Source organism: Martes martes (genome assembly GCF_963455335.1).
Source record: "Martes martes genome assembly, chromosome: 3".
Taxonomy (NCBI): Eukaryota; Metazoa; Chordata; class Mammalia; order Carnivora; family Mustelidae; genus Martes; species Martes martes.
This window is the reverse complement of record NC_137890.1, coordinates 80,283,893-80,305,331: the sequence shown is the minus strand read 5'-3', so window position 1 is coordinate 80,305,331 and position 21,439 is coordinate 80,283,893. Positions and strand designations below refer to the sequence as shown.

Here is a 21,439-nt window from a genome sequence, read left to right as displayed (position 1 = left end):
GGCTCTACAACCTCTTTGTTATACTGCCTTTCAATTTCTAAATTTCAATAATTTTCCGTATGTGCTTACTAACATAAGCAACAGAGTGGTTTTTCTAATATCTCATCTGAGTAGCTCACTACCATACTACTGCTGTTTTCTAATTGTTTCTCTAACCCCTGCCACAAAATCAAAGAACAAAGATAGGCCAGCTTTTTAACATTATTAATCTTATTCAAAGATTGGGGTCAAATAATTTTATATTAAAATGTGGATATATTACAAATTAGAATGAAATTTCCACTGACCATTTTAAGAAAAAAGTTGAGAAATTTTGAGCTTCTGCAAGCCACTGTAAGGTATTCCCAGCTTCCCCCAAATATGTAGTCATTCTCCTTTCCCATTAGAGTCACTGTGGCATTAGAACTTTTTAAAAAAATATTAAGTTATCCCCCCATACCCTAACTTTGTTCAGAATTTCATCAAGTCTTTGCTGAATAACTTCAACAGCCTCCTAACTGGTCTTTCTACCTCCCATCTTGCTTCCCTCAGTCAGATTTTCACATATCAAACCAGAGGTCTGTCAAGTCATCACTACTGGGTGAATTCAAGCTAATTATGGCAAATAAGGGCCTATGATAACCCAGTCCCTGCCTATTTCTCTAGGTTCATCTCACAGTACTCCCTCGTTTATTCATGAATTTTTTTTTCACTCAACAAATACTACTGAGCAAATAGTATGTGTAAACAAGGTCCTTGAACTAATACATATTAGAGTCTAGGGAGACCAACATTTATTCATTAATCACACAAATAAATGTAAAATTTCAAATATGGTAGGTGTTATGAAAGAACTACATAGTTACCTAAATGTAGGACAGATGAATCTCACCTTTTAGGAAAGCTAAGAAAGGCTTTCCTCAAAGTGACTGTGGAGAGACTTTAAGGATTAGGTGAAAGTGAAGAACATTCTAGGCAGAGGAAAAAGTATATGAAAGGTCCTGGGGCAGGATGAAGAACAGGAAAGTGAAAGACTGAAAAGAGAGCTGGTATGGCTGAGACAGAAAAAAAGCAATAGAAGAAGGGTTTTAAGAAGCTGGAAAGATAAAAACTTACTCAAAACCTTGCAAAAAGCAAGCATCAATAAAACCTCAATTCAAACCTGCATAATCTGTCTCTGAAACCTACCACTATACTCTAGGCCTTCCCCTATAGTAATCTGTTCCTATATTTCAGCCCATAAATTACTACCAAATGCCTACTATATGCCAAGCAATGCGCTAGATGCTTCAGACACAATAGTGAGCCAATGACAAGCAAAACCAAATAGAACCCCTGTCCTCATGGAGCTTACAATCCAGTAGATGAGTCAGTCATACAATCAAATAAATACCATAAAATGGCAGGTATAAATAAGTATTACTAAAGTAGACGATGTTATGAAAAAAAAACAGTTTAACCTAAGAGTGGTCAGGCTTCTTTGATAAAGTAAACAACTACATTAAGATCTGAAGAGTTAACATTAACTAGGCAGAATGGGAAGAACGATGTTCCAAGACAAGGGAATACATACATGTAAGGTTCCAGAAGGAGGGAGCAACTCAAAATGCCTGGCAAGCTGCAGCCTAAGGCCAGCTTCAAGAGTGTGTGATCTATGTTTAACATGATACTCTGCTGCTGCCATTTTGAAATTCTTAATAATTTTATTTTTGAACTTATGTTTTGCAGGTGAAGCCCAATGGGACAAGAGAGCATGTGTAGGAGCTGTGAAGACAGGATGGTGGCCTGGGACACATGCACATGCCTCAAGACAGTCTGGAGTGCCACAAGCCCAACTGGCTATGGACAAAGCTGGGCCCAACTAGCGGCAGCTCCAGGACCTACCACCATGGGAAATCACTTGCCTGCTCATGACCCAACCCTGTCCCTAAGATACCTACATAAACAATAACCTTCCAGTCTAAGCACTGACAAGAACTCAAGGAGTAAACTTTGTCAGCAAATTACAGAAGAAAATTATACAAACAGACACTGCAATAAAGCATTTCAGGGAGTTGTTAGAATCTTTCAGAGTTTAGAGTCTCTGGTTTTCAAAATTTCTACACCAAAGCAAGCATCTCCAGGCTTGGAAATAAAAATTAAATTTAGAAATCATTGCATTCAACAGAAAAGATACTGTTTTAGTATAAAGCTCTGGACAGACCATGTATTAATCAGAAAGACAATTTTATTTTTCTTTTATAACTAAAGGATATTATGGCAGGATGCATAAATACACATATTTCATTATATATAAATTTAATCATAAATAAACCATTAAGCAAGCTACTTTTGGTTTCTTCTATGACTTCTACAAGTAATAAGAACTGTCAAAAGAAACATTAAAATATCGTATAAAGTTGCATCTAAAACTAAATTCAGGGGGTGCCTGGGTGGCTCAGTGGGTTAAAGCCTCTGCCTTCAGCTCGGGTCATGATCTCAGGGTCCTGGGATCGAGCCCCGCATCAGGCTCTCTGCTCAGCAGGGAGCTGCTTCCCCCTCTCTCTCTGCCTCTCTGCCTACTTGTGGTCTCTGTCTGTCAAATAAATAAATAAAATCTTTAAAAAAAAATAAATAAAACTAAATTCAGTACCAAGTCTTTTAAAAAAAAAAAAAAGTTCTGGGGCACCTGGCTGGCTCAGTCGTTAAGCACCTGCCTTAGGCTCAGGTCATGATCCCAGGGTCCTGGTTTCGAGCCCCGCATCGGGCTCTCTGCTCCGTGGGGAGCCTGCTTCCTCCTCTCTCTCTCTGCCTGCCTCTCTGCCTACTTGTGATCTCTGTCAAATAAATAAATAATTTTTTAAAAATTTACAATCTTGCATTTGCCAAGAGCGAATGACATCACTTTCAATTATAGCAACTGAAAATAAACTGGCTAAAAGTAAAAATTTTGATGACCTAATAAATTTGTAGAAAAGCCAAAAATATCTTATGACCAATCACAATTCCACATAAAATTAAAGGAAAATACTCTTACAATTTATAAGTTTGCTGTTACCCAGAAAGCATTATTATTCCTATTACATTTGTAAGTATAAAATATAAAGGAAAGAGCATTATATTTTAAAGCCTCTAATGGCACCTCTTCCCTGCCTTTTGAACAAAGAGCCCCCCATTTTCATTTTACATGAGGCCCCACAAATTATGTAACCATCCCTGGCTGGGAAACAAAGAAAAGTAGACAGCATCTGGCTTATGGCTGGAAGATGAGGCAGGGGCCAACAACCATGCTGAGCTTTCAGAACCCTATTATGGAAGCCATTAAAGATAGGAGAGTGAAATGAGACATAGCCTAGTAAATCAGAACCCTTACACAGAAGACAGCATTCTAGTTTTAACAATAAACCTAGTGGTGCCTGGGTGGCTCAGTCGGTTAAGCATCTACCTTCAGCTAGCTCATGATCCCAGAGTCCTGGGATGGAGCCCCGCACAGGGCTCCCTGCTCAGCAGGAAGCCTGCCTCTCCCTCTCCCACTCCCCCACTTGTGTTCCCTCTCTTGCTGTCAATCTCTTTTATCAAATAAAAATCTTTAAAAAAAAAAAAAAACACCCTAAGAATGATTATGCACCTTCTAAACTTTGAAAGCCCCTACTCTAGAATATTCTCTTTGTCATTTTATAATGGGCCTAATTTTTCCCACAACTATAAGTGAATAGAACTTGGCATGAGAATAAATCCATATCCCTTTTCCAAAATAAAGTTTATTGATTTTCTAATAGCTCTTTCTCAAAATCCTTTTTTTCCTTTTATTTGCTAGCAAGATTATCCTTAACTAGCACTGATTAAAGAAAACTGCAGAAATGGGACCTGACTTACAAATGTGGTTTCTATTCAGCCTCAGCCATGAGACAGCTTTTAATTTTGAGATAAATACAGAATAATCAAGAAAGTAATCACAGATTTTAAAAATACATGCAACATTCAAATTTACCAGAATGACATATTAATCATGTGTGATCTGATGTTTTATGTTGTAAAAAATTCAAACTATACTGAAATGTAGACTCTTCCTACTTCCAATCCCATTCTCTAGACCCCCATTCTTAAAAATTTAGTATATATCTTCCAATTCTGCTTCTATACATATACAAATATATGCAGAGATTTTATTTAGAAAGCAAAAACAAGATCATATATTCTGTCCTTCATTTTTTATGCCCAATTTGAGGTTCTTTCCATGTCCATTTTGATCTTTCTATAAAAAAGTAACACTACAATATATTAGACCTTCTTGAGATTCAACGATCTACCAAAAAGTTGTAACCATTTTTTTTAAGATTTTATTTGTTTATTTGACAGACAGAGATTACAAGTAGGTGGAGAAAGCAAGGAGGAAGCAGGGTCCCCGCTGAGCAGAGAGCCTGATGTAGGCTGGATCCCAGGACCCTGAGATCATGACCTGAGCCAAAGGCAGAGGTTTTAACCCACTGAGCCACCCTGGCACCCCAAAAGTTGTAACTTTTTATACCTCTGCTAGCATTAAAGCATAGTTTGTTTTTCTCTTATGTTACCTTCACAATGTGAAATATCATTTTAATCAAAGTTCTGTTTTTAGACCAGTCTTTCAATTTTCTATTCTTTTCCCACGCTAGCACTACAAAGTTTCAATTACTGTAACTTTTTAAAAATTGTTTATTTATTTTATTTTCTTAAAAAGTTTAAGTAATCTCTACACCCAACATGGGTCTTGAACTCACGACCTAGAGATCAAGAGTCACAGGCTCCACCCACTGAGTCAGCCAGGTGCCCCTCAATTACTGTAGCTTTTGAATAAATCTTAATAACTGTACATCAAGTCCCCCCAACCCTTCGTTTTCCTTTTTTAAAAATGTTATTCTCATACAACTGTTCTTCCAGATATATTTTCTAATTAATTAGTCACATTTTTCTCCCACCTCAAAAAAGGGTGAAGAGTAAAGAAAGATTTTAATTGACATTACATTCAACTTATAGATCAACGAGGGAGGGATTGCCACCTCACCAAATTAATTCTTTGAAATGATGAACACAGTCTTCATCTAATTCAGATTTCTTTTTGTATTCTTCAAATAAGCTATTTAGTTTTCTTCATAAAAAGTTGCATGTTTAATAGTGTTTAATGTTTAATAGTGTCCTGTAATTTATTCGCAGTTTTTATAACTGAAGGAATGAGGTCTTTTTTTTTCCAATTTTAACTTGATTATTGTTGATATAAAACAAATCTCACAATTGGTTTATTTCTCTTATATCTGGTCACATTACCAAACAACTATTAAGAGTTTCTTTCTTTCTTTTTTTTTTTTTAAGATTTTCTTTCTTTGTCAGAGAAAGAGAGCACAAGCAAGGGGAGTGGCAGGCAGCGCAGGCAGAGGGAGAAGTAGGCTTCCCGCTGAGGAAGTAGCCAGGTAAGAGGCCCTGATCCTAGGACCCTGGGATCATGATCTGAGCTGAAGGCAGCTGCTTAATCAACTGAGCCACCCAGGCGTCCCCATACTCTAACAGTTCTAATAGTTTAATTTCCTTGGATTTCTTTTTCTGGATATCACCTGCAAATAACTATCTTTTTTACTTTCCTTTCCAATATTTGCACTTACTCCTTTTTCTTATCTTACTGTATCAGCTAAGCCCTCCAAGTGTTAAGTAATAATTATATTACAACTCCCTATTTCACTCTTAAGAATATCACCATTTACTCGTGGTCTGAAATAACTTTATTGTATTTTTTTTTTAATTTATTTATTTGTTAGAGAGAGAGAACGAGCGAGCACAGGCAGACAGAGTGGCAGGCAGAGGCAGAGGGAGAAGCAGGCTCCCCGCCGAGCAAGGAGCCCGATGTGGGACTCGATCCCAGGACGCTGGGATCATGACCTGAGCCGAAGGCAGTCGCTTAACCAACTGAGCCACCCAGGCGTCCCACTTTATTGTATTTTTTAAGTCAATTCCTAGTTTACTGAATTTTTAAGGCTGTTAAATTTTTTTTTCAACAGACAGAGATCATAAGTAGGCAGAGAAGCAGGCAGAGAGAGAGGAGGAAGCAGGCTCCCCGCTGAGCAGAGAGCCTGATTCGGGGCTCGATCCCAGGACCCTGGGCTCATGACCTGAGCCGAAGGCAGAGGCTTTAACCCACTGAGCCACCCAGGCGCCCAAGGCTGTTAAATTTTATCAAATGCCTTTTTCAAAGGTCTTTTCACATTTCTCTGGATCATTGGCCATGTTTCAATTAGTGGAGTTACGAGTCCAAATGTAAAATACATATTTAATTGAACTTTAAATAAAAATTCCCCACTAAGTAATTTTTGGGAAAAAATTACTAGTGCCACAACAGAGACTAAAAGACAAAAGTGAAATAAATTAAAATGGGGGCACCTGGGTGGCTCAGTTGCTTAAGTGTTTGCCTTCGGCTCAGGTCATGATCCCGTAGTCCTGGCATCGAGCCCAGCATTGGGCTCCCTACTCAGTGGAGAGCCTGTTTCTCCCTCTCCTCCCAGCTTGTGCTCTCTCTCGCTATCTCTATCTCAAATAAATAAAATCTTTTAAAAAAAGAAAGAAAAATGCTTACTCAATATAATGCAACTTTCCAATAAGAAAAGTAAATGCTACAATCAAAATTCTTAAATTTATGACATGTTCATGATTGGTTACAAAAAAATAAAAGCATTGTACCTTAAACATAGGAGGGCTCAGGAAATATCTACTAAATAAATGCACAAGGGGTGCCTGGGAGTTGAGCGTCCAACTCTTGGTTTCGACTCAGGTCATGATCTTGGGGTCATGGGATCCAGACTTGCCTCACTGGGCTCCGCACTCAGCCAGGACTGTGCTTCTTTCCTTCCCTCTGCCCCTCCCCCAATTCATGCTCTCTCTAAAATAAATAAATCTTAAATAAATAAATAAATGCTCAAATATTCCCCAAGCATGGCATTTGGTTCTCTTGGGCCTTTATACAAATATATCCCTCTACCCTCACCCCTCACCCAACTGGAAAATTCCAACCTGTCCTTCGTTGACTACTCAGCTTAAAGATCACCTGTTCCTTAAGGATCACCTAGAAGCCCTTTCTACGTCCCCAACTCAGTCTGAGATAGATGTCCCTCCTCTGTACTCTCAGAGCACTAGTATATACTTCCATAATGCCACCTAACAACTAATAGTTTTGCCTTTCTCCCCCATTAGACTATGCTCAAAACAAGGTCTTTCTCCTATCTCCTTAGCGTATATAGCATTATGCCTAGCAAATACATATGGAAGAAATGCTCTAGAATGAATGAATGACCAGACTTAACTCCAAATCCAAACCAGCTATTGTACCACAGGCAAATCACTTACCATCTCTGAATCTCAGAACTTCTTTATAAAATTAAGTATCTCTTCTATTTGCTTCACAGAATTGATGGGAGAATGAAATAGGAATTTTTTATATCTCACTACAATTTTACAGATGCTTTCAAAATAGTAACCAGATTACACTACAATAAAAACCATGAAAACCAATCATAAAATCACTCTCATTAAAGCTGCATTTACATGTATTAAATCCATTTTAGTTTTAAAACAACTATAGTACATATTTTTCTTTGAAGTATCAGTTAACATATGTACTCTGCAACACACTGGCACCACACACACTCACAAAGGACAATTCCTAACAGCTTGAGCAAGCCAGGAAAACAATACCAAGGAAATTGAAAAAAATAAAGCATTTTTCAGGTTTATTGTTCAAATATGATATTAATACTAAAAGGACACTAAACTTTTCCATTATGTCTCTAAAATCAAAAGACATCCTACATTTTATACCTATTCTCTCTCACTCACACACACACACACACACACACACGCAAAATGGCAACAAACTCCATTTACAATTCATCCACAAGGAGATAAATAAAGAAAAGCACAGGAAGATATGGCTTATACAATTTCATTGATGTAAAAAAAATACATTTTAAAAATGATGTGTGTACTTCTTGGCGGCGGGGTCAGTTATGCAGCCTCAGAATAAGGTCCCTGTCACCCCTTGGTCCCAGCTGCGAGGGAAGGACCATCTCTGTGAGGTTCAGACATGGTTTTGTTAGCCTACCAGCCTACATACTCTCTGTGTTGATGTGTTTATAAATGTAAAATTGCTATCAGCATTGTAGAGGCTGTGTCAGTTTTGTGCTGGTCCTACTGATTTATAATTATCCAAAAAGAGAAACTAAACAAATGAAAAAATAAAATAAAAAGAAACCCAATAAATGAAAAAATAAACAAATAAATAAAAATGTTATGTATGCTCTTATATACTTAGAGATTTTTTTTTTAAGATTTATTTATTTGAGAGGGCACGAGCGAGCACGCATGCGCGCACACACACACACACACACACACACACACAAGTGGGCAGAGGCAAAAGAGAGAATCTCAAGCCAACTCTGTGCTGGGCAAGGAGATGAACTCAGGGCTCGATCTCACGATCCTGAGATCATGACCTGAGCCAAAATCATGAGTGGGACACTTAACTGACTGTGCCCCCCAGGCACAGTGTTTAGAGATTTTTAATATGTGTACTCAAGAAACAGTCATGTCTGAAAAGCAAATGGGAGCTTAGGGAAATTTTACTTTCCCCTATACACCTTTCTGCACAGCTTGAATTTCTTACTATTCAGAAAGGTATCTGCAAGATTTCCTAAATTAAGGATATTTATAGTATTCTCATTCATTTGAAAAAAAAAAGAAAACTATATAATGTGTATTATAAAAACACAGGAAAAAAGGTATATTGAAACTTAATACAGACTGCTTAGGGAGGGGGTACTGAGAGTGGGGAAAGGAAGGAGAGAGAGATTCACTTTTTATTCTGTGTATCTGTGTGCTATCACTGTATTTTAAAATAATATGTTCTGGTATTACTGCTATAATTTTGAATAACAGAATATGTGCCTACAACACCAAATTTTCAGGTCTGTAATGTAACCTACTAAATTCAAGCAGTCAGAAAGAAGACTCTCACTGGTAAGATTGTTAGCACTGAAGTGTGGTCAACTTTACTTACTCTAGTATATATCTAATATACTCTCAAAAATTTAGGGTTAGGTGTCTTAACCAAAAGCCAATAAATGGAATCTACTTTGCAGAAGAAATGTTCAGGACCTATTTAAATAACTTTCCATCTGCACAATGCTTTCAAAATAGATAACTTCACTTGCACAACTGCTAACCTACAAAAGTCCATCCTCATTCTAGCTTGTTCACCTTCAAATTTATTTTCTAGCAGGTATCCTCACTGTCTTGAATCAGAAGATTAACCAGCATTTGCAAGCATCTACAGAAAATACTCCCTATTACAACTTGAGGTGGGGGGATAATCACTATTTATGTTGAGATCTATAAAATCAATAAATATCTTTTTCACTATAAAGGTCTAATACACTATTTGGCAATTTATCCAATAACCTAAATAGGACTGAATATAGATATTTACAATGCGGCAACTGCAATATCCAAAAACACATTTCAAAATTTCCCATCAAGCAATAAAATGTGACATTTACAGTATTATAATATATTGACTTTGAGAAGCAACATGGGTGAGTAAAAAAATTTTTAAAGTTCCGAAATAGGAGTCTGGTGATCTAGGTTCTGGATCACTCTTCTCACTAATTTGTTCTGTGACCTACCTTCGGCAAGTCACTTCTACCTCTTTGAACCTCAGTTTCCCCATCTGTAGAATGGAAGGGAGAATGCTTAGACTAGGTTCTTATTTTTCAGGGTCTCTACTTCCTTAGAAATGCTGATAAAACTATAAACCCTATTTCCAAATATGTATGCTTGCATCAAAAAATTTGCTTACAATTTCCTTCTGATATCCACTGTGGACTAAGACCTCTGTACTAAAAGATGTCTTGAGTTTATTCTGCACACTAAAACTCTATGCCAAATTTCATAAAAGAAATATATGGATACCAAATGGAAAAATTAAGCAAAATGATTGTGAAAGATATCATTAATTACTTTGAATTCCAAAACACATTAACAATTAAAATATATAGCAACTTCTTTTAAATGAGATTTCCTCAGATGGCTATCCATCTGACCCACAGATGGATAAATGCTAAAAATCATTCAACCTTTTTAAAAATATTCTAACGCTTAATAGTTGAAGATTAAACAATCCTAACTATCCCCAAATTAATTAATTTATTTGCTTTCTAGTCCTACTACCCTTTAGGTTAAGAGCCACAAACTGCTAACACACAAATCTGAGTTGGCGTCCCCACTCTACCACTTTGCTTGCAAATTGGGGTAAATTACTTAGCATTTACATGTTTTTGCCCCTTAGTCTATAAAATGAAAATGAAAGTTAAGAATCACCACCTCACAGGGGCTCCTGGGTGGCTCAGTGGGTTAAAGCTTCTGCCTTCGGATCGGGTCATGATCCCAGGGTCCTAGGATCGAGCCCCGAGTCCAGCTCTCTGCTCGGAAGGGAGCCTGCTTTCCCCCCTCTCTCTGCCTGCCTCTCTGCATACTTGTGATCTCTGTCAAGCAGATAAATAAAATCTTAAAAAAAAAAAAAAATTACCACCTCATAGTTAGTAAGAATTAAATAAGGTAACATACATAAAAGACCTGGCATAGTGCTCCACACACAGTAAGCATTTAATAAATGTGAGCTGTTATTACTAATAATAAATTGGAATACAGCTTTCATACTCAGAAATAATGCAGTAATTGTTACTCCTACACATCTGTAGTCCACATTTGTGAATATAAAGTGGAAACTTCTAAAAACAAATTTCCTACTTTTAATAACTTTTTTTAATACAATCCTCTAGAATGATTAAATAAAAAGTATGTAAATGGATATCTACACAACATATCTAAGAGGTGGTGAGGTAAAGTAGAAACAGACCCAGCTTTAGAGCCAGGCAGATCTGAGTTCTGAACCTAAATCATCAACTTGGTAATTATGTAATCTGGGCCACGTAAACTCTCTTTCAACCTTGTAAAGCTGTTGCAGGGATTAATAAAGTATGTAAAACCATCACACACAGTATCTGGATGTAGTATGCACTCAATAAACAGAACTTATTGCTATTCTTCTCAGCTACTCCCTTACAGATGATAAAACAGCTTTGCCAAGGAAGAGGGATGGTACTGGTACTGGCAAACTCAAGTGCTAATTAATACTCAGGCCAGTATTGAAGGACACTAATTTTATCTTATTAATCTAAGAACAAAGGCAGTGTTTTGGGGGGGTCACATACTGCTTCCAGAGTCTAATGAAAATAGGGTCCCTGGCTCCCAGAAAATTTTCAGGTATTTCAGGAAATACCACGTCAGGGATTTTAAGAACCTGTATTAAGGAGAACACTAGCTGGTTTTTTCTGGACTTAACTTGGAAGAGTCTGAAAACTTTACTCAGTTTCGTTACAAAACGATTCACTTAGCTTTGCTCATAAGGAAGCAAGCAAACCCTGCTTTTATTAGACTTCTCAATTTCGTTAGTTAAATTTCCTAAGCTATATGATGTTGTGTGTGAAAACAAAACTTGATAAGCGGAACTACATACTATGCTAGAATTAGTTCAAATATTTTTAAACGTGATGCTCGAACATATAATCCAAGCACCGAACCAAAAGAGAAAAAAAAGTCGATTAATCAATAAAATAAAATAAAGCTAGCTGGATTCGATATTCGATTCTTAGAAAGGCTGGATCAATTCAAGCAATCAACCGAGTCTCAAACTTCCAAAAAAAAAAAAATCTAAGAACACAGAAATCAAAATTTACAAAAACAAAACTGAGCCAGAAAATACAGTTTACTGAGTAACTGAATATAGTTTATCCTTACTTCTACTCCCTGCGTGGAATACTTTTTTTATCCTTATCCTTTAACTCAGCCTTCTTAAACTCCCTGGGCAAATAACATACTCATCAAACTGTTCACTGAATAGTATTAAGAACTAAGTCAAGGAGCCCCTTAGACTCAGCTCTCAATGCGCGACCCACAGGAAGCTTGGTACTTAATAAAGTTTTGCCCCAATGACCTTGGTCCCAAAGATTCCCCTCCCTCCCTCCTGCCGGTCCTTCCACGTGCTGGCGGCTGCGGTTACCCCAGAGGTGGTTGCAGGTCGGAGAAAGAGCTTGAGGACCCAACATCCTCGAAGGAAACAAGGGCTGCTAACAGCACCTGGGCTGAGCCATCCCTTCCTTCCTTCCTGGCAGCAACTCCTCAGCGGCGCACACACTGCCCCCGACCAAAGCCCTGCGGAGATGACCCGGACCTCACTCCCGCGCCTCGCTCTCGACCCAGTCTGCGGGACAGGGTATACCGTGAAGACCGTGGCACAGGAAACCCTCTTTCCTTCAGCACCCTATTCCGTCGCCCGACCGGAGTGCCAGACACCTAGGGGAAGTGGACAGCCCCAGGAAGAAGGGGGAACCAAGAGAGAAGGAAAGTAGGATGGAGAATCCTGCGCCACGCCACCGCCACCTCCTCCACTTCCAGGGCTCCCTGGAGGCCCTTGCCGTCGCCAGCCCGGCGCACGGGAACGCCTGGCACGGCAGTGCCAGCCAGGGTCTCGAAGATACTGGGGTGCGGGGGTCGCGGTGTACTCACCATCAGAACTTTGGCCGCGTTCTCCAGCTGAGAGATCACTTCTGGGGGCCCAAGCGCCGCCGCCATCATGGTCTCTCTTCAATGACGCGCCATGCGCTGCATTATGGGAGCGGGCGCCGCGGCCGGCCAATCGCCGCAGCGACCCCGGAGCCTCACGCGCTCCCAGAGGCCGTCGCAGCCGCGGTCGACGCCGGTGTTACGGCTCGGTGGGCCTGGCCTGGCCGTCGGGTTCTGGGCGGCGGGAAAGAGAAGAGGCTGTGCCCGGCCGCCTCGCTGGAGCGGAAGGCGCCCGCAGACCTGCGCCAGGCAAGACCCGGGCCGTTGACCCAGAAGGTGACGGCCGCGGTTCCGGTCCCGCGCATGCGTGCTGTCCGGCGCCCGGGCCTCTCCGCCCCCGCTTCTCCAGCCCCTGTGCCCACGAGCGGCTGGGTTCCCTCTACGGTGAACACACCCCGCCCCATCACCAGGCATTATACGCGACGGCGGCACGCTCTCTGTTCTCTACCCTTCACTCCTTTCATCCCGACCCTTCCTTTCCTTTCCACGCTCCACGCAGTGTAGGATCTCACTTGGAATTGCTCTCCCCACTTCCTCTCCTAAGAGTGCGCCGCCTTTGAGAACATCTCTGTCCTCCGAGTCCTAATTCTCTGTCCCTCCTTGCCAAAAAGAAAGGGCGGGGGTGGAGGGAGCATTCCAGGTTAGAAAGGTTCGTAAGGTTCGTTTTTCCTAATGGGAGGTCCTGCAGGAGATTCCTCCAAATTTATTTGGACAGGAGATCATTGCGAGCTCTTTTCAAGGGCTATGTCATACGGGAAAGTGAAATAGCAGAAATCCTAACCTTGAATACCCTGCTTCTTGAATTCAGAAAGAACTCATCGTCACCCGTTTTGTTGGGTTTAAGGAAGCTGTAATAGCAATGTTAGTTACGGAATCCATGTTGACAGGTACTTTATATAGTAATTCAACTTTCCCTCCAGTGCTTCAGTCTCCTTTACAACAACCAAGCAAGTAGTCCTGAGAGCAGCTATTTCAGTATTCAAACCAGCTTTAACTATTAGAAACGTTGTTCAGAAGAGGGGGTTATTTTGTTTTGAGCTGATACCTACTTTCCTATGACTTTGATCTTTTGGTGCTGGTCTGCTTCCTGGGACTGTGCAGAAAGTCAAATTCATTTCAGTGTTTGTAAGTTTTCCTCAGTTGAAATCTTTCTGTATTTATTCTTCCTAGTTATAAGTAAACCGTACTTTTGAGATTCTTTTTTTTTTTTTAAGATTTTATTTATTTATTTGACAGAGAGATAGAGAGCGCCCAAATGCGAGAGTGGCAGGTGGAGAGAGAGGGAGCTCTCTGAGCAGGAAGCCGGATGTGAGGCTCCTTCCCAGGACCCTGGGATCATGACCTGGGCTTAAGGCAGCCACTTAACGGACTGAGCCACACAGGCGCCCTGAGATTTTTTTTTTTTTTAAGATTTTGTTTATTTGAGGAAAAGCAAGCATGAATGAGGGCCAGAGGAAGAAGCAGGCTCCAGTACCCTAGGATCATGACCTGAGCCAAAGGCAGATGGCAGAGGTTTACCCAACTGAGCCGCACCCCAGGGTGTTGTGTTGTGTTGTGTTGTGTTGTGTTTTTAATGTCACTGCAACAGAATTGCATTATTTTCGCCATTGGAAAACAGGTTGTTAAAAAACACACACATTTCTTGTATTTGATATCTGCAACTTGGGAGTTGAGAAAGTGAATTAATGAGGTTTTTATTGCTTGAGAAATAAAGGAAGTAGCTTTTATTTCATTACAAAAGGGTAAAGTTAACCAAAATGCAGTGAATGGCCTTTTTTATTTTAAGAATTGTGTGAAACTAAATGATTAACATAGTGCATGACATATAGTAGGCATTCAATAAATATTTGACTAAGTATAGCAGTCCAAAAAAGGATTACAGAATGTCACTGTAAGAGTAATTACTGTACATCAGTGATCTATCTGCAAAGTGTAGGCAAATGAATAGTTTGTGACATTAAATATTTGAGGCCTATAATGCTTCAGATTGAGCCTTGTGTTCCAAAACATTTGTTTTGTGTAATTACATAAGAAATTTGCCTGGAGACACTTTTTTAAAAGGAGGGAAAAAAGTATTTTATCAAATGTGGAGATGAGTAGGCTTCTTTTCAAATTAATATATTGAATTTAGAGGCTTTATAAAATGGATTATAGACATCTCATATTACTGGGAACCATGAATTTTAGGGTGGGGTAAAAAATGAAATTGTAGAATCTCAATGTTGGAAAACAGTAGAATTTACCTACTAACTTAACCTCCCCTCCAATGCCTGGCTCTTGTTATTTCTTTATTTAGTCAATAATAATGCTGTCTTGCGGAGAATTAAGAAGTAGTATTCCAGCCTACCAAAAGCTTTTCATATCCTGTAATAGAAAAGGAGAAGAAAGTTGTGCAGATTCAAATAATTTCTTTTTTTTTTTTTAGATTCAAATAATTTCTAAGAGAGAAATGTTGATGGTCTAAGAAGAAGTAGATGTCTGGTTGAAATGTTCCTGAAATCAGGAATATTTCACAAATACATCCCCTCTACTTTTAGAGTACTCCTTTAACAAGTATGATGTCATGGGAGTCAAAATTATCCCCACTTATTCTTCACCAAAACTAATTAGTAAAGTATATTACATACTTTTTCTTAGAAACACAGGTGTTTGGTGTTTGCTTTTTTTTTTTTTTTTAATGGAAACCAGTGGGATTTACCGATGTTACTAAATTAGTGGCTTTCCAGGAATATTTCTAAAGTGGAAATATGGTTATTATCTCCACTGTTGACATTTCAGTGCAAAGGAAAAACCAACTGTTGTGGTATTTTAAATGATATTAAATGTTACTTTAAAACCAGAAGAGAATTTAGGGATAATAGAATCTTAACATTTGGAAATGAAAGTCCTTTAATGATCATTTCTCAGATAAAGAAAATAAGATCCAAAGAAATTAAATGATCTAGGACCAACCCAGGTAGAATAAGTCACCTATCTTACAGTTTAGTATCTTTTGTGGTGAAGTAAACAAAGGCTGGAATTTAAATCAGAAGAAATGAGTTTGTATTATATCTCTGCTTCTTCTAAGATATGTTTACTGGCTAAGTAACTTCACATCTCAGGACCTCAGTTTGATCATCTGTAAAATGTTGACCATTACAAGTGTGTGAGATTCAAAGAAGATAATACATTTGAGATGACTTATAAAGCTATGAAGCATTCCATGAATGCAAGGTATTACTATTATCAATTAATTACTTGTTTGGCACAATGGTTGATACTATAGGACAATTAAAATTGAAGTCATGGTCTTTGCTTCTGAAAAGTTTGAGATAAGGCTATTTAAAATAACAGCCATTAATTAATTCATTTTCTCTTCTTTCCAACTGTAGTACAATAAAGAATACATTTGGGCTTTGTTCCTCATTCCTGGCAAGAAGCTCCTAAAACCCTTGGATTTCTTCAGTGACAGAATGTCTTCCCTTAATCATAACAAGCCTTCTCCAAGCACACCTGAGTTTATGCTAATGAGGTGAAAGGGTGGGGCCCCCAGATGGCCCCGTGATGGGGCTGGTCACCTAAAGGTACAAAGGTTAGGAACCTTTGGTTCTTTTGGTTTTGGGCCTACTCTTCAACCTCCAGGGAGGAAAAGGGGTGCTGGATATTGAACACTATAAAAACTTTTTTAACAATGAGATTTGCTGAGCTTCCAAGTTGGTGAATATATCCACCTGCAGTGACACACCCCATCTCCACAGGGACAGAGGTTCCTGTGATGGAGACCTTCCAGACCTTGTCCTATGTACCTCTTCATCTGGCTGTTCACTTGTATCCTTTATAATAAACTGGTAAATGTAAGTAAAGTGTTTTTCTGAGATCTGTGAGCCATTCTAGCAAATGATTGAATCTGAGCAGAGAGTTGTGGGATTCCCTGGTTTATAGCCAGTGGGTCAAAAGTATGGGTTGTTCCTAAGACTTGAAACAGGCATCTAAAGTAGAGGCAGTCTTATGGGATTGAGTCCTTGATTTGTGGGGTCTGCACTAATTCTGAATAGTTAATATCAGAATAGAATTGTAGGGGTGCCTGGGTGGCTCAGTTCTTAAGCATCTACTTTCAGCTCAGGTCAGGATCCTAGGGTCCCGGGATCAAGCCCCACATCAGCTTCCCTCCTCGGTGGGGAGCCTGCTTCTCCCTCTCCAACCTCTGCTCACTTATGCTCTCTCTCTCTCTCTCTCTCACTCACTCTCTCTCTCAAATAAAATCTTTTTAAAAAAGAATTGACTTGTAGGACACACAGTTGGTGTCTCATATGGATTATTTAAATACATAAGAATTTGCACATTGTAAAATAGTAAACATTCCAATCAATTTAAGAATATTACAAAATGGCAGTTAATGTTTACACACAATTACTACATGAAGGACACTAAGCTATTTTTTTTTAGCTGTTTTCATCTATTAACTCATTCAACCCTCCCAATAACTCTGTGATATAATAATTATGCTATTATTTTCACAAATTTCAGATGAGGAGATTGAGGCATAAAGCACCTTAGTTACTTGCCTCAGAAATAGCAGAACTGGGATTTCACCCAAATTGGTGAGAAAGAAGTAAAATTATCTCTGTGTGCAGATGTCATGATGTCAGATATAGAAAATCCTAAAGATTCAGCAAAGTTTCAGGATATAAAGTTAACAATAAAAACTCAGTTACATTGCTATGTACTAACAATGAACTATCTAAAAAGGAAATTAAGAAAATAACCTTATTTACAATAACATCAATGAGAAAAAGGTAATTAGGAGTAAACCTAACCAAGGAAGTGAAAGATTTATACACTAAAAAACACAAAACACTGCTGAAAGAAAGAAGACACAGATAAATGGTGATGTTCATGGATTGGAAGTCCTATTATTGTTAAGTTGTCGGTAATATCCAAATGATGTACAGATTTAATATCCCTATCAAAATCCCAATAGTACTTTTTTTGTAGAAATAGAAAAACCCATTCTAAAAGTCCCCTGGAATCACAAGGAATCCCAAATAGCCAAAACAGTCTTGAAAAAGAAGAGCAAAGCAATTCCTGATTTCAAAACTTAATCACAAAGCTATAATAATCAAAACACTGTGCTACTAGCACAAAGACAGACATGTAAATCAACACAATAGAGTAGAGATCCCAGAAATGAACCTTCATATATGTGATCAAATGATTTTTTTTTTTTTGGAGAGAGAGAGAGTGCCAGCAGGTGGAGGGGAAGAGGCAGAGGGAGAGAGAAAGAGAATCCCAAGCAGGATCCAGTGCCTGATGCTGGGCTCAGGCTCATGACCCTAAGATCAGGACCTGAGCCAAAACCAGGAGTAGGATGCTCAACTGACTGAGCCACCCAGGCACCCCAAATGATTTCTGACAAGAGTGCCAAGATCCTTCAATGGGGAAAAGACAGTGTTTTCAACAAACGGAGTTGGGTCAACTGGATGGAAAAACGTGCAAAAAAAAAAAAAAAGAGGAAGTTGACTTGCACACACACACACACACACACACACACACACACAAATTGTAACTATGTGAGGGATGGACGTGTTAAGTAACTTTATTGTAGTAATCATTTTACAAAATATATATACATATAAACATACATATATAAAATCACCATGTTGTACACCTTCAACTTGCACAATTTTATAAGTCAATTATACCTCAATAAAGCTGGGAACAAAAAAGAATTAGATTCTTACACCATATACAAAAATTAACTTAAAATGGATTGAAGAACTAAAAGCGTAAAAACTCTTGAAAGAAAGTGTATGCATGGATAAACAAAATGTAGTACAGACATATAATGAAATATTAATCCTCCTTTAAAAGGATGAAAATTCTGGTGCGCACCTAGGTGACTCAGTTGGTTGAGCATCCGACTCTTAGTTTCGGCTCAGGTCATAATCCCTGGGTCTGGAGATTAGCCCCCTATAGGGCTCCTTGCTCAGTGGGGAGTCTGCTTCCCCTCTTCTTCTCCCTTCACCCCCCTACTCATGCACTCTCTCTCTCAAGTAAATACATAAATCAATCAAACAAACAAACAGATACAAATTCTGATACATGCTATAACATGGATGAACCTTGAAGACATTGTGCCAGGTGAAATAAGCCAGTTAGAAAAAGACAAATACTGAGGTGCTTGTGTGGCTCAGTCAGTTAAACATCTGACTCTTGGTTTCATCTTAGGTCGTGATCGCACAATCTTTATGCTCACCATGAAGGCGGCTTGAGATTTCCTCCCTCTCCCTCCTCCTCTGCCACTCCCCCTGCTCATGGTATCTCTCTTTGTCGCTCCCTCTCTAAAACAGATAAATAAAATCTTTTTAAAAATAAAGAAAAGAAAAAGACAAATACTGTATGATTCCACTTATAGGAGGTACCTAAAGTAGTCAAACTTACAGAAACAAAGTAGAGTGATAGCTGCCTGATTGTTGGGGGCACAGAGTTTGTTTTTTAAGACTGGAAAGTTCTAGAGATCTGTTGCACAACACTGTTAACATACTTAACACTACTGAACTGAATACTTAAAATACTTAAGATAGTAAATTTTATGTTCCTGTGGGGTTTTTTTTAACCATAATTGAATTTCTTTTTTATTTTATGTATGTATGTATGTATGTATGTATGTATGTATTTGTTTGTTTGTTTAGATTTTATTTATTATTTGACAGACAGAGAGACAGCGAGAGAGGGAACACAAGCAGGGGGAGAGGGAGAGGGAGAAGCGGGCTCCCTGCTGAGCAAGGAGCCCAAGGTGGGGCTGGATCCCAGGACCCTGAGATCATGATCTGAGCCAAAGGCAGATGCTTAACGACTGAGCCACCCAGGCACCCCTGAATTTCTTTTTCAGAAGATCAATCTGAACATCTCATTTTTCATGTGAAATTCGATGATTTTGCTTAAACAAAATAATTGGAAAAATTTATTTTCATAATAAAACTGAGACATTATTTGCCTTTTTACTGTCGGTGTGAACAGTGAGGTTTTCCAAGGACTGAGTATGTGATATCCCTGTGCATTGACTGTAGGGACACATATGAAAATGTAGTTCTTTTTTATTAAATCAGACTTAAAGAAACTTGTAAAAATGTAAAAACAATGTCACTCCTCACTAAATGTTTTAAAATATTTATTTTAAAAAATAAAAAATAAATTAGGGTTTTTTTAACATCTCAATTTTGGGGCTCCTGGGTGGCTCAGTTGGTTAAGCTTCCAACTCTTAATTTTAGCTCAGGTCACCATCACAGGGTGGTGAGATCAAGCCCCGAGTCAGGCTCCATGCCCTTTCCCTCTGCCCCTCCTCCCCTGCTCATCCAATCTCTCTCTCTCTCTCTTCCTTTCCCTAAAGAAAATAACAATAACAATCATTTCTCAATTTTAATTTCTTTACATAGTAGATACCAATAAATATAATCCACATACACAAAAGCTCTTTGGATTCATCAATAAGGGTTTTGCCTCCTTTCATTTTAATTGGTTTAATGCTTGATTTTTTTTAATGTTCAGATTATTGAAGGGAACATGATTTTAATTTTTAAAGTTAAAATGCCACATTTTCAAATGATTAAAATAAAACAAAAATTACAGTCTAATATGCTCTCATGAAAAATAAAGGAATTGCCAGGAATTGAACATTTAAAGTGTTTCCAAGTGAAAGAGAAGCTTGGGAAAGACCACTCTGGACCAGTTGCCCACTGTCCTCATCAAATCCCCATCGCTTATGATTACGAGACCCACTGGTGTACAAATCTCCACCTCAGGTGCCACCCAGCTTATGTAAGTCAGCCTCACTATACGAACATCACACCTGGGGGCCCGGAGAGCATCTTCACACCAGAAGCAGGTGACGCAAATGCTGGCACTGAGAGACTCTGGAGCCTGAATGTGTTATATTCACAGCAAATTTAAATATATAGCCGAGCAGCCCCTAAATATTCTGATCCTTTTAAAGCCTCAGGGTCACATAGGCGCTGAGAAGGACCTACAACCGTGGCAAGGTTTTTTGAACAACAAAGCAGTTGTTATCAACCTCCTGATATTTTCTGTTTTCTCTCATTTTGTTTGTGGTTTTCTCCCCATTCATTAACTTTTTCGGTGGTTCCTGGGAGAGTGGGTTCCACACTGCAGGGTGTTCTGAGTCCGGTTTTTTACACGCTGGGGAAAGCTCCGTTTCATGACTGTGGGCCTGATGCCAACAAAGTTTGTAAGCAAAGTTTTCCGTGGAGACAGGGTCTCTTGGTTTTCAGCGGGGACCCTTTGGAATACTTCTTTAAGAATGCGGAGGCGTTCCAAAAAAAACTCTGAGGACTGCTGCATTAGCAAATACATCTCAGATGAGTCTAGTGTGAAGGAACGTGGTATTTGGCAAGAGCTCGTTTGCTTGTTTTGAACTACAGAAGTCATGATCTACCTCAGCCGGGCTGGTCCCACTGTCCCAGAGACCAGCCACACCACTTGCATGTGGGCCTCCACCCTGTGACTCTTGTTCCCCTCACATGTAACACCCTCTCTGCCTCCTGTGAAGATTTTCACTCTATTTATTCCAACAGAGCTCAGGCCCACCTCTTATCAAAGATGGCCCCAACCAGCTCTCCTGACTCAGTCCCTACACATTTACTTAAAAGGAGGAGTCCTATTTGAAGTAAAAGTGTGTTCTTTCTGTAATCTCAAAGTAATTCTCTCTCCAAAGTTCTAAGTTCATCTAATTCTGGAGGGTAAATATGACAAATTTCAACTTAAAAAAAAATCTTTTAAGTAATCTCTA

At 39.0% G+C, this 21,439-nt stretch overlaps 1 protein-coding gene across 1 annotated transcript in view; it reads right to left on the bottom strand.

Moving 5' to 3' along the window:
• The window catches only part of XPO4 (exportin 4), a 125,821-nt gene extending 112,974 nt beyond the window's left edge, over positions 1-12,847 (bottom strand). Inside the window, exon 1 of the mRNA XM_080798524.1 lies at positions 12,598-12,847. Coding sequence (XP_080654650.1) covers positions 12,598-12,666 — 69 coding nt within the window. The 5' untranslated portion in view covers positions 12,667-12,847. The remainder of the gene's footprint in view (positions 1-12,597) is intronic.
• Between the last annotated feature and the right edge of the window lie 8,592 nt (positions 12,848-21,439).